General features: G+C 36.6%; 1 protein-coding gene across 1 annotated transcript in view; it reads right to left on the bottom strand.

Moving 5' to 3' along the window:
* Positions 1-15,028, bottom strand: part of LOC149561838 (endoribonuclease L-PSP family protein) — a 46,908-nt gene that overhangs the window by 14,288 nt on the left and 17,592 nt on the right. The window contains exons 2-3 of the mRNA XM_089825374.1: positions 6,746-6,861; positions 6,561-6,605 (exon numbers count right to left, since the gene is read on the bottom strand). Of these exons, the coding sequence (XP_089681500.1) occupies positions 6,561-6,605; positions 6,746-6,861 (161 nt within the window). The remainder of the gene's footprint in view (positions 1-6,560; positions 6,606-6,745; positions 6,862-15,028) is intronic.

Genomic DNA, 15,028 nt, shown 5'->3' with positions numbered 1-15,028 from the left:
TTGATGTCACAACATCCATATCGGCACTCTGGCAGTATCAGTTGTCTGGTGACAGATTTTGGTATTCTATGGTTTGTTGATAACAACAGTCTAGAGGAAGCTTTTGGTTACGTACAGGAATGCTCCTAAATGCAGATATCTCTGTTCCTGGTTTCTGGTGTACCCGTTTCCATTGGTACACTTGGTGATTGCAGGTGATTGTTGTGGCTACAATATACTCAGAAATCCTTTCATATCAGAGAACGCGTGCAGATCATCGGTTTTTGTCTTGATGTTTTGGCCAAAGCATGTGGTGGTCAATGGCTTGATCAGTTGTGTTGAAATCCTTTTTCCATCTTTTACACATGGTTGTTGTGTTTCAATAGTGTTGGTATTTGTGTTAAATATTGCAATATTTTATGCATGACCCATATTCATAATGTAACATGGAGATAATATGTTTTTCCTAGATTGGGTCTGATGCTTAGAATTAAATGTAGAACTTCAGCCATGTGCATCAGTGTTATCACACATCTTGTTATGAACCCAACATATGGACGCTTGGATACTGATCTAAATAAAGGAGAATTTTGTGTATTCATTACATGGGTTGATAATAGTGTATAAGTACAATTGTAGTTGTTACGAGTGAGGTAACGTACGTATTGGAAGTGAAGTAACTTACCCAGATAGCTGATTCGACAATGTGCAGACAGCAGCAGTCTATGATCGAAGAGACTCAACAACTATAATCAGTAACGGTTCTAATTTTATCTTGTTGGCAGTAAACCTTATTGTATCTGAAGTGAGCCTTTTTGTATTCCTGGATTGTGGCCATCCTAGCAATGAAGCCTACCGGCATAAACCTTTCATATTGCAATGAGCATTTCAAGCAATTAGCCTTCTTGTACAAAATCACCTTAACCGATGTTTTCCATTTCAAGAGAATTAGCTTCTTCGTGGTTTTTCTAAGTTTGGGTTATCCACGTAAATTATTGTGTTGATTGCATTGGTGTTTTTGTGCTTTCATGCTCATCTTTACATTAGTGATTTACTGTGCTATAACCAACAGATCTTAAGTGGTGGTTGTCCTTTCCTAAGCATTAACGGACAGATCAAAACAAATTATAAGTGTGTGGGAATAATTGATTCACTCCCCATTTTCAGTTAACCTGTTCAACAGATAGTCCCTCATCGATAGGGTTTTCTATTATAGAAATTGTTCTGTGTTAATGCATCCTCTCTAAACAATTTTACCTCCCCCATATACCTTGTTGGGTGGATATTTTGCAACTGACAGTTTTGAATAAAATCTAGTCGCAAAATAGGTAGACCAACCACAGTGTGTGAGACGAAGTCTCTCCTACCTTAAAGGGAAGGCATCCCCTTCTCACCGTTCCTTGGATCAACTCAAGGTAAGCAAGAAGTTAAGAGATTTTGTAAGGGGCATTTCCAATATCTTTCCTCTTATCTTTCATAAAAGAATCCACTTACCCGTGGAGCGAGTAATGGACGAGAGGAAACCTCAAACCACACTTCTATCAAAACTTGTAAACGGTGATATCAATTAACTACCATTAACTCAAAGGCTAGCTGAAAGCGTACCAATTTAGCTCTAAGTCCTATTTGTTTAATTCATAAGAAAAATCACTACCACTGGGGCACAAAGACTTCCAAAAGTAGATGATTTCTATTCTATTCTAATAAGAAAAACCACTACCATTGGTGCGCAAAGACTTCCAGAAGTAGGGAAATTCTAACTATCTTTCGTGAATTTGAGATGGAAATACAAGCTACAGTCAAAGCTTGGAGTCTATATATTACCACAAACACTCCCAGTCAAAGGTTTGGCTCCAATTGCTTCTAAACTCACTACACTCTATTATTGAACACACAATAATAACATGAATCAAAGGCAATAGGCACAAATTACAGTCAAAGCTTATAATTTGCACTATCACAATTGCTTCCAGTCAAAGCTTCGAATTCAATTGCGTCCTTTATTCACTTTTCTCCCAAATTCGTATTGCACAATCAAAGTTATGCTTGCACAAATGTGGCAAAGCTTTCTTGCATACAACAAAAGATGATTTTTACAATGAGAAGGCACTCCTTTATATAAGCAAAGGAGTTGAGAAAAAGATGGAGGAAAAAGTGAGAGCAACTCAACCAACTTTGACCTAGTCTAACTAAAAGAGAAATTATTGGATTACATATAACTACACATGCAATTCACATTACATGTAATTACACACTTTCATGTAATACATCCTCTACAATACAAACATGAAAGAAGAAGAAAGACAGAAGAGAATTGAAACAATCCTAGGGATTATTCTAAAGGGCCTTGTACTTGGCGATGCTATCCCGGATGATCAGAGGATCGGAAGTTCCTCTATTTTGTGCCACTGCCTTCACTTTGATAACCATGTTGTTGCCTCTTTTGATAGCCTCTGACTCTCTTTGATGAGTTGTCCATTGTCACTTGAAAACTTGATATAATCAAGCTTTTCTCACTCAAGTTGTCGTGAATACTCCTTTGTAGATTGGCACATTTTGGAATCTCTAACACTTTGAAAACCTTCTTGACGATGTCCGGATGTAAACTCGGAATAACTTTCCATCAACACCTTTAACTTTTTTTCTTTTTTTTGAAAGCAAAGAGCTTGGTGCATTACATCATGAACTCAGTTCTCAAACAACCATTGAGAAAATGCAAACCACAAGAACTCTCACTTTGATTTGAAGCACGCCTTCTTTATTGGATGTCTTCATTCTTTATAGAAATCCTGGCATATCTTGCCTTGCTACAGCATGAAAATTTCAATGAGATTCACGCCTTCTTTACTGGATGTCTTCATTCTTTATAGAAATCTTGGCATATCTTGCCTTGCTACAACATGAAAATTTCAGTGGGATTGAATCCATCATTGGAAGATATGGATTATGACTCCATGACAATATTGGCAAAATGGATCTCTGAGGAATGCTATATTTGGAGTATTTATTAGATACTCATGGAACATATGTAATGAATTGGATGGGATATGGAAAGTACATGCGGAGGGCTAAAATGGGACTTAGGAAGATGGATGGCATGTAAATGTATAAGGAAAAAAGATGAGATTACATGTAATCGAATGTAGAAGTGTAATTGCAGATGAAAATAATGGATGCAAAAATGAGGCAAAGTGGGCTCTTATAGATATCTCTGAGGAAAGGTGAAGACCAAGTACATGGGAATGCGTGCACATGGCATTTTTTTACTCTTTAAAAGTAGCTTTTAGTCAAAAACGGGTTCTCAAGATGCAATTACATATAAAGGAATTTTCATATAATCACGACATGCGATTGAGTGCGGAGAGTGAGATGCGTGAAAGTGGGAATGGAGAATGAACATCCTCAAGTTATTGGGAAAGAACTTGCAACTTCTTCAAAACGAAGGAAAACCGAAATGCAAACATGCAAAACACGAAAACAAACACAAAAGAAAAACATACTTTTGGCAAAAGACTCAAACATGTCAACAAACAAGCTACTTGAATATGCAAATTCGAATTTGTAATTTGGGAAAAAACCGAAAACATGGAAATGAACCATTTCATCATTTTTTGAGGAAAAATGCACTTTTCATGGCATCTAAATCAACAAGTGTGAAGCATCAAGTTAAAACATGCAAAAAATCAGCAAGATAAGCCTGAATTAATTAGAAAGAAGGAAAATGTCCACTCACTTGATGATTGTGTGCCAAAAATGAAGGATAAAGAAACTCCAAACTTTGAAAATTTCTCAAACAAACTTGGACCTCTTCAACCTTGCAATGATGAATTTGAAATGAGCATCTAAAGAGGCATCTTCCACGTATGTGCCCAAAAACGTGATCAATAAATACCAAAACACAGAACATTTTTGGCAAAATGCAAGAAAGGAAACCCGTTTTTGTCAAAAACATGGTTTTAGAAGGGCATTACATGGATCGATTTTCACCTTAGAATGTAAAAACGTGCCCTTCAATGTCATCTGGAATGGTAAAAACTCCAAAACGACTCCTTATTTGGCCAAAACGTGAATTTTGAAGGCCCAAATCTAGGCGATTTTCTTCAGAACTTGGCTCCAAATGGGGCTGAAATAAAACGTTTTTAGTATGATGAGGCTGCCAAATGTATTTAATGCATGAGGATGTAAAAACGCCTCTTGAGAGAAAGATTTCAAGTCATTCCATGGAAGAATCTAAGAGAAATCACCAAAAACGAGTTCTTGATGGCCAATGACAAACGTTTTTGCCCTAGGAGCCAAAAACGGGTTCTCAAGAGGGCATTCCGTGGATTTAATGCCAAAACGCAATCTTCAGGTACTATTACATATTTAATAATATGCATTTGGCCTTCCCAAGCCAAAACGCACACTTAGAGTGCATATACATATTCTAAAAATATGCATCTTAAGCAAAAACGGGTTCTCAAGATGCATATGCATATTTTAAAACATGCATATGTGCTTTCCCATGTGAGTGCATAAGAGTAATTTAAAAATGTGCTTTATGTGTAGCTCATTCTTGAGAGGTCATTGCATATTGTGAATAAGAGGCATTTACATGTCTTTTGTTCAAAAGCTCAATCTCTAGACCCAATTGCATATTTCATAATTTAAAACATGCATATGTGCTTTCCCATTTTGGATGCACTCTTGGAGTGCACAAGCATATTTTTAAAATGTGCTTTATGTGTTGTTCATTCTTGAGAGGTCGTTGCATATATTGAATAAGAGGCATTTACATGCCTTTAGTTCAAAAGCTCACTCTCTAGATGCATTTGCATATTTTTAAAATATGCAATTGGGTCTAGAGAATGAGATGCATAACTTAAGTGACATTAAATAAGCACATGGTTTTTTAATTCTTAAAGCTCACTCTCTTGATGCATTTGCATATTTGAAAAATATGCAATTGGATCTAGAGAATGAGATGCATAACTTAAATGACTTAAATAAGCACATGGCAATTTAATTTTTGATGAAATATTGCTTAAATGGGCCATAAATAATATTTACACCATCATATTAAAAATATAATGTGCAAATATCATTTTAAAAGTAATAATTATTAGAGCATTTGATTTAGAAATCAAAATTAAATTGAACTATATAGTTAATATAGTCACTTAAGTGAAAAATAAAAAAATATCTCAACTTGAAAATATAACATAAAGTGCACTATAGCTACTTTAAATGAAAAATTAAAAAGATGAAGTAACTTAGAAACATAACATAAAGTGAATTTAAGTTATATTTTTCAAAAAGTGAATGTCAACTTAAAAATATAACATGATATTTTTAATTCGTGCAGTTGCACCTGGAGAGTCTACTTTTTGGGCACTAAAATGGTCATATCTTTTGATTGCCAACTCCAATTAAGCCCTAAGATAGATCAAATCGAAGGGAAAACCAAAAACAATGACTTGAGCAAAACCAAAGGTCTAAAAACCAACAAACACACTCAAAAATGAAGAAAATGACATTGAAGGCGTCAAAAATCAAGTATAGGATTGACAATCAGAAAAATGCAAAAAGACTTGACGAAAGCCTTCATCAAAAGGATTCATTATACCAATTGGAGTCGATTGGTTGATCAATAATGACCAATTAAATAAATAATTAGCTTACAGAAATGCGAAATTAATTTGAAAAAGTTTCGTACTGTTACCTACATTTTGTGGTGACAAAATGCAGGACAACATAACTTTCGCTTAGCCCAAAGTCATAATTCAATCTAACTACTAACATATAATAAGGAAAAGTGAATTGCAGCTAGCCTAAGATGATAACTCGAAAGCAATCCAACTACTAACATATAAAGAAATTATACTGTCAAGTTCAAACCCATTAACCAAAACTAAACTAGCAAGGCAACTAATACAAAAGCTATGTGTAATAAGCACAAACACACTACATGTCTAACAAGGCATTTACTTTCAAACTTCTATTTGCAAAATCATGATCATGAGAAGTTCAGAAGTTCAAATTACATATACATCTTAAACGATTTGGGAAAACATGTAGATATCATGAATATCTAGCCATATGGGGTATCATGAGTAATGCTATTTTGGTTTTTACAAGAGAATGATGTACCAACATTCTTAAAAAAGAAAAGCAATCTTGTTTCAAAAGTAACACTATCTTTTTCCCAAATAATCCAGTAGCATAAGAGGAGAGCCAAGTAAAAAGGTCATGGCAAAAACAGAATATTATTCATTGTAGCAACAATAAACCAATGGCTTACAAACTTGTCAATGTCATGTTTACACAACTTGATATCAATCAATAAATAAATAATTAAATACAAACACAATAGCAGTTATACTATTCTCTATCATCAATCTCTATCAAGAACTCAGAAGTTAATAAGTATTATCTAGCATCAGTATTACAAAATGCCACTGCAGGAAATTGTTGCGGTATCACAAGCTTTATTTTGAAAAAAAAAAAAAAAAATTTACCATATCCATCACAAGAATCTGAACCATCACATGGAAAATTGAAATGGAATCATATCTGAAAAAAAATTGCTGCATAATATTTACCTGTTCAGCTTGCTCTTCCACACTATCTGAAATGAACTTTCCAGTCTGGAGAAATTAGCAAGAGCTTTGTGTGAGAGATCTAAAAATCAGCATCTTAATAAAGGTAACTCCACAAAAGAACTTAAAACTAAAAAACATGAATAAACATGAAAAAAGGCAAAAAACTAAAAATAAATAAAACCCACCTCAGGAATAAGACCTAGAACACCAGAAACAAATACAAGATTGTTAGCTTTTATTGCTTGAGAATAAGGGCCCAATGCTGCCGGTGCCTTGTCTGTTTGAACAGCCTCCTTCAGAACTACATGTAAATAACACGATGAATTTCTTAGTCCCAAACGTTTGAAAAAAGGATCGAGACAATTGCAGCTGCTTCTCAAACAATTTACAGAATTCATCACAATGAACATCTTCAGACTTAAAAAGGATAAACTTGCTAATCAGAGTCCAAATTTTACCAAACAATGTTTGGAATATTTTTCCATTTCCATGCATATGTTATGACAAGTTCCCTTAATGGCATGAATGGACCTTAATTATGCATGAAACAGAAGCGAAAATCTTGTAATATCCAGCACAAACCCCAAATCAAGGGAAAGCACAATCATTAGGATACTTGTCTATACAGTCAAACTTGTCCTAGTTTTTTAAATTCCAACTCTATGGCATGACCAAACCATTAAAAAAACAAATATTATTGTACTGTACCAAAAGCTAGCATCTAGCATAAAGCTGGGAATGCAAACAACAAATATCAAGGCAAAGGTGACCCTACAATCAAGTTGCATCATGGTTGCAAGCTTTTCATGTTGAACTTTTAGATTATACTTTTATGCCTTTCAATGAAATGTTCATTAAACTATTTTCTCACTCTTATAGATTATGCCATGGAGTGGTTTATTTTTTGGCTCCTACCTGCATCCATTATTGTGATCAGCTAGCTACAGCTTTCCTTAGCCAATTCCAAATATACTTGGGTTTAAAAACTACTGTTTCTAACTTATTTAAGTGTGCTCAAGGTCCCAATGAATGTGTGATCCCATTTTAATCTCTTTATGCTAATATTGAATGCCACTTTCCTAACAAATAATTTCAAAATATTGTTGTTTAGGGTTTATTATCTCCTCTCAAAGACTATGTAAAACTTGAATTAAAATGAGTCTTTCATAGATTTGTGCACTCATGCAAAGCACGTGGAACACTAATTCCTTGCTTTCAATAGCTTGGATATGGATCCTCCCATGAATCTTCTATGCCTTCTTAACCTTCAAAAATTTGGAAGTATAGTACTTTTTGTCATGACCTCAAAATAGAACCAAACAATCATGATTAAAAATATTAAATAGAAAGAAAACATCTAATAAAAATATGACGTGATATATTATTAGTATATCAATATGATTACATAATCAAGCATTATTAACTTAAATGTATATACAAGATAATTAATAGTAATACAAGTAAGAATATATGAATATGCCTTATGGATTATAAATGGCATAAGCGAACAATTCTCATGACCACACCACCTTGACTAGAATGTTGCCACAAAAGAATTTATTCTTAATAAGAGCAAACATTGAGTGATCACAATAATATCATCGACAAATATATAAAAATATATTCATAATCTATTTAATATGTTAATAGCATCAAACATTTCAAATAATTCAATCCAAGTATTAATAATAATACTCCATTGTATATATTTTGATAATAATAGTATTTAATCCAAAACATTCCTAATATAATACTAGATTATATATTCCTACCACATTATATTCAATGTTACTCGAAATGCGGAGGGGTACCACCCTTTTGGGTCGGGGGCCACATGTAAAGGAGTGAAGTTGGCCTAAACTGCTCGACCGCATGTATATATCACATATTTCATTATTTCTTTTTAGGCATATAGACATAAGACTGCAGCAACTGATAAGACTAGGGATAAAAAATCAGATCAACCATAAAGGAAGCCATATGCCATATAGGAATATAGTAAATTATCTATTAAGGAAGGTAAACGAAACCTTAAGAGGGAAATGGGAAATACGTAAAGGATGTTACAGACAATTCAAGGCAGCCAATAAAGAGGATCATAACATGTACGCAGCCAATAAGGTCAAAAGATTTGGAATAAAAGAAGGATTGAAAGGGTATGAAGAATATAAAAAGCAATAACCAGCAATAAAAAAAATATTGGCCAAAAAGCTTCCTAGGCATTCACATAATGAATAGTGACCACATGAAGTATAAAGTGCATCAAACTAAATGCAGAATTCTTCAAACATAGAATCTACGTCAACTAAACAAAAAGAGAATATAACTTAAGAGGGAATTCATATGAAGTGAATAAAGGAGAAGACTATGAAGATAGGTGGCAGCGGATAAGAATAGAGCATCCAAGAGTAAAGGGAAGATAAGAATAAAACCAACAGTTAAGAAGGGGCAGCAAACCATTATTTTTCCAAATAATAAGTGTAGAGGGTATCGGGAAGACAGACACATAAGGAGGAGAATAAAGTGGAAAATAAACTAATCAATATATATATATGGAAAATTAATGTAAGTTCGCCACCTTACACTCAATATAATATTATAGCAAGGGTCATTTGAATATGATGATTACGAGAAGTTAATCACAAATCAAATGGTATCATTTAAGATAGATAAGGGAGAAGAGAGTAATTCAAAATGAAAGTAAAGGTAAGTCATAAACGAGGAATATACCAATTGATAGAAAGTATTAATAGGGACAAAGTATATGGAGTGAAAGAAAGTAAACAACGACTAAATCTTATAAAGGATTAAAATTTAAATCAAGCAAGTGAAACTAAACCTATCGTTAGGTGACACTCTTCTCTAAGCCTGGCTTTGTAATAGCGTTATGAGAAACTAAATCTTGAAGGGAACATTACACTTTTCATGAGGATACTGACAACAAAGAAAATAAGCCTAACACACTAATCATGTGGCTACCACTTATAATGTTATTTATTTCCAAGCTCAAACAGTTCACAAGATTGAGTGAATCTCTAAATAATGTGCTCCAAAGTATACTTATACAAATTCGATTATTCTCTTACTCACCGGATTCGCGTATTGGACCCCGAATCTGGATTCAGGTCTGATCGGGGTCCAGATCCGTGAGGATCCAAGCAAGGTCCATGATTTGCCTATGGATCTGTCAGGATCCGTGGCCCAAGGATCCTGAAGGATCCACAAGCACAATCAAGGATCTTGTCCGGATCCTCAAGGATCCAAGCACGAATTTGTGGCAATACAAGGCACAAAACATAAAATCATGAATGTGAATGTTGTGATTTTCTTCATAATCATGAAAATAGATCAATTATCAAGTATACTAGATTCATAGATGCATACTAGAATCAGAATGATTTCTCTTAGTTTTAGTATATATATATATATATATATATACAAGCGCACACACACATACATGAATCCTTCACAAATCATTATTGAAAAAAAGAAATCCCAAATCCACAGATCTGATTCGTGTACCCGAATCGGATTCGTTTCACAAATCGGCAACTATTATTCTTCCTCCTATCCAACCATTGGATCCATCTACAGGGCTTCCTTAAGGATATAATGAAAAAAAAATTGGCACTATCATAGAATTACAAGTCATCACAAGAATTGATAGATAATAATGTTATAAATGTTAGTGGTTTTGACGATGGGGTAATCATTTGGTAGCTCCAACTAGTCAAAATTTACAGATTTATACAAATCTATTTCCTTCACATACTCATTAAATGTAAAGATTTATACAAATCTATCTCCTTCACATACTCATGCTAACAATATGAACTTTCAACAAGTGCCCAAGCATATATGGTAGATAAACTAGCATGGTACACATGCATATGGATAGAGATGTTATTGACCAATGACATGTTTAAAATTGATATTGCTTTTTGATTTGATAGTGTTTTCATTAATATTTTGAATCACACTCTATGATCCATCATCAGGTGTCATGTCCCCTTTCTAGAAGATCTTATAGTAAATAACACACACACACACACACACATATATATATATAAAAGTAAACATAGTAATAATAATAATAAATTATAATACAATTTATTTGATAAGATAAGATTAATGTAGTAATGTCCAACATGAGACCACCAAAAGGGTCTAAGGGACTGAAAGCATATAAACGAGGTAGCTGCCCATTATAGGAACACCAAACGATGTCCAAGAAAAAGCAAGCAAGAAAGAAAAAGAACCAATGAGGAAGACTAGAGCTCCCTCCTAGGCAGGAAGAAATCCAGCACCGAGGGGTATGGTTTGGGGCAACCAGGAGCCCCAGACTATCTCTAAGTATCGCTGGAAATAGAGTGCAGCTGCTGAGTGAACTTGCTACGGGGTCTCACTGATTTGGTGTGACCGGATATAGGAGTACTAAGTAGCTACTTCATGCCCTGGGCGAGGACCATGGGCAAGAAAAAGGCGGTGATACGCTGATCCAAAGCCTAGCAATAGGAGCCGCAAAGTGTGGTCATGAAGATGCAAGGCACCGCTGGTCAGTGTATCCGAAGAAAGCTGAAAGGGATCTGCACTCTCTGAACAAGTAGTGAAACCTCCCTCTGATCTCGTAGTCGATGGGACAACGAAAGATGAAGTGAGTCTCCATTTCCATTTCCACCAAGGTACAAAGGCGACAAATCTGATCATCTCTGTCAATATGATGGTCAATCATAATTTGAAGCAAGTGGGAGCCGACTCTAAAAAAACCTAGAAAGATACGGCGAGCATGACTCGATGTTGAGTCAAGTAGACAGGATACACAACAATTCTATCCTATATATCCATGAAGTGCTCAGCATAGAAGGTCGTCCTCAAAGGCAACCCCCCTAGAGGGTTGCTCCAAGTCATGATAATGTACTATCTATAAATATCAAGTCTAACATGCTCGTTCAACTCCCACTGAGAGGGGAGGTGAGCAAGAGCATCTAGAGAAAACTAAAAGGGAAGGAGATGATCAATCCCAATCCTACTGCTTGGCAAAGTAGTGGCCTGAGTGTACCAACAACGGGAGCTAGCAGTAGGGTCAAAACCAACAACAGCAACTGGAGAGCAATAACTCGGGTAGGAATATCTGTGGCGACCATTAGTAGAGCCTGCAAATCCCCGAAGATGATGAAGGAACCATATTGGATCAAGGATGGCACCAAGCTTGAAAGGATGAGCGTCAAACTCAACAAGAATAACATTGTGGGTAGTAGATTGATGACATTTGATGATACGCCAAAGGAAAAGAGTTTGAACCCGCTTAATCAAGGCCCATTCAAAATCCAGGCCTAGTCAGAATCCAGGAGAGAGGGCCCCCACATCACAGGGCCATATAACACAGTCAATCTGATTAAGGATTCCAAGAAGAACAACTTGGATGTAGTGTCCTAAAAGTGATGTCTAAAACACTATCTCTCCAACATGGCCAAGGATCCCAACCCTTTGTTAACTTTGGGTTATATAGCAGGCCTCAAACTGAAGCGAGGTCCGACAAAATTAACCCTAAGGTAGGTGCACGAGGTAGCAACCTCAATCTCATGCCCTTGAAGGTAAAAGTAGAGATGAGACGTCTTCAAGCAATTGAAGACCATAACCCGAGTCTTACCCAAGTTCACCACTAGCTATCGCAAGTCACAAAAGGAGGCCAACTCGTCAAGAAGCCTTTGAAGACCCTCCAACAAGCAGGCCACAAGAAGCACATTTTCAGTGAAAAGAAGAATGGAAATCGGGACCTGGTGCAAGTAACAGCCATCGTCGAGGAGCAAGGAATCTTTGAGAAAAGCCTCAAGCTCATCAATGTAGATGTCGAACAAGGTGAGAGAGAGAGGGCAACCCTACTTCACCCCAATGGTGCTCTAGATTGGATCGGAGAACCCTTCTGGAGTCTTAAATCTGCCCACTACAATCTTATAGAGCCTCATAATAGTTGTCAACAAAGTCTCTAAGATCCCAATGTCCCTAAGCCTCTAAAAAAGCACCACCTGGGTATAGAGTCAAACGCCTTGCGGAAGTCCGAAAATAGCGATGGATTTTCGTCAATCAGTGAGCCTCCCCAATGATAGTCTGCAACATCAAGATATGGTCCATGGTTTAGAAGTCGACACAAAAACCAACCTGATCCCTCGCCCGACAATGTCTCCTACCAAGATCTCTAGATAAAATAATGTTCTACATAGTGGCATAAAGTTTGGGAAAAGTATGCTCAATCATGATGGTCTTGTAGTTATCAGGGTCTGTTGCCCGGTTATAAAATTTGTTCCAATTCTACGAGCCATGGTTCGTATTTAAAACTTGCCTGGTTTTAAGCCTTAAATTGATCATTATATCTGTGAAATCTGCAAATCCTTAAGTCTCCATGTCCCCGGCTTGTTAGTAGTTCCGCACAACACTTGAGATCATTGAAATCCAGCTTCTGAGCCTCAAGATATAAAAGGTTAATGATTGCCGCCAAAAACACGTATTTCTTAACCTTTAACTCCTTAAAAGTTAATGTTAACCATCAAAAACGTGTTTTTCTTAACCTCCAAGTAATAGGTTAATGTTAACCACTAAAAATACGTTTTTCTTAACCTCTCCTATAGGTTAATAATAGCATTCGAAAACACGTTTTTCCTAACCTAAACTCTCAAAAGGTTAATGAGAGCTACCAAGAATACGTTTTCATTAACCTCTATAAGGTAGTTATTAACTTGGTAAGGTGATACATGCAACATTGTTAATAATGCAGTAGCCAGATAGAAGATGAAGAAAAGCTTCTTTACACGCAAGGAGTTGCAGAAGACGAGATTTCAAAGAATGGAACCAAGTGGGCATTCGGGTGCCGCAGTTGTCCTTGCTCGGATAAAAGATCTGGGGACATCGATGACACTCTGACAAAAAGCAGGCGGGCTCCATCGGTGTCGAATTCCATGACGTCGAATGCGTTGATGAACAACTCTCTCAGCTCAATGCAGTACAGTTATTTGGGTCTCGAAAAAAGAGTTCTGACCAGATCCATTGAAATGCAGCAAGCAGAGGGCTTTGCCGACACTGCCTCAGAGTTCAGTGATGTCAACAGCAGCGTCATCAATGGAGGAGCTACGAAAACATTTTATGAACACCCAAGTTTATCAAAAGAAAAGAAAAGAAAATGGGTTCTCCTTCTCAGCCCTGCTGATGAAGTCCGAAGACAATCCAAGGTTATCATTGGAGGTATTTCACTCTCCCTTTACCCGTACTGCTGAACAAGATTTGCACAAACATTTCGGTCTCTTGGACTCAAACTCTGATCAAGTATCCAAATTTGGAGGGGACAATAATGGGTATGTGGAGCAAGACAAGGAAAGCGATTCAAGTGCGGATCTGTTTGAAATACAGAGCATAACCACGCAAGCCACAGCGTGCTATCCGTTGAGGAGGAATAGGGATTCCATGGATGAGAGCTTGAGCATCTAATCAAGTTATCCAGAGGCGCTAGGGTATCATTTTGGAGACAACGTGACGCCCTCTGCGAGAAGTTCATGTTGTGAACCCAGCGACGTGTCAGTGGATTGGAGCATAACCAGCGGAGATACCATGGACAAGGCCAGTATTGGGAATTTCTCATTGGATTACGAGGAGATTAAGACTATGAAGAAGAAGCACGCTTATTCTTTGCAAAACACAAGTCTTTCACGGCGGAGGGGAGAACATATTTACATTTGGCAGTGCTGGCAGGAGACCCAGATTTCCTACGAGATTTAGCAACGACGTCAAAGGAATTGATCAAAGAGAAGGACAACCGAGGCAATACAGCTATGCATTTAGCAGTTAAATTATATCGCCTGGATCTGGTGAAACAGTTGTTGCAATTGGGGGTCGATGTTTGTGTGCAGAGAGAAGCCTTCACAGAGGAGAGCTCATGGATATGTTAGCACAAACGCTCCCATAATACCCACTTCCAACAATGTTGTGGCCGAACAAAAAAGTATCCGCAGGAAGTGAGTATCACTAGGAGAAGAAAGTGATGGAAATGATTTTGATCTCAGCGATACCAGTGCTGATACCTAGAGTGAGTGCAGCGATAATGATAAATTATCTAGCTCATTAAGCAATACATGTGATAGATCATAAGAAACTTGGGACAGTGGTAGTAGCACACCAAATGTTTGAAGAAATGCCAATAATACCAAATGCGATGCAGAGGTGGCTCTCCTCATCTTCTCCAATACTGGCAAGCTATATGAATTTTCCAATCCAAGCATGGAGAAACTAATTCAGAGGGAAATGGATTCTACAGTTGTCTATAATCAAGTTCCAGCTATGGCACATGATTTGCCTCAATTAGTGAAATAGGTTTTTGAAAGAGAAAAAGACACTCGACTTCAGCCAGCAATAATGGGATTTATGCCATCTGTCAAGAATGCTTGTAGAAATGGTTAGTTTCGTGTTACAGATACAGATGA

This window comes from Cupressus sempervirens, chromosome 4, assembly GCF_028749045.1.
Source record: "Cupressus sempervirens isolate cs-2001-9-10 chromosome 4, ASM2874904v1, whole genome shotgun sequence".
Classification (NCBI taxonomy): Eukaryota; Viridiplantae; Streptophyta; class Pinopsida; order Cupressales; family Cupressaceae; genus Cupressus; species Cupressus sempervirens.
The sequence above is the reverse complement of the archived record's forward strand: the minus strand, read 5'-3'. Positions and strand labels throughout refer to the sequence as shown.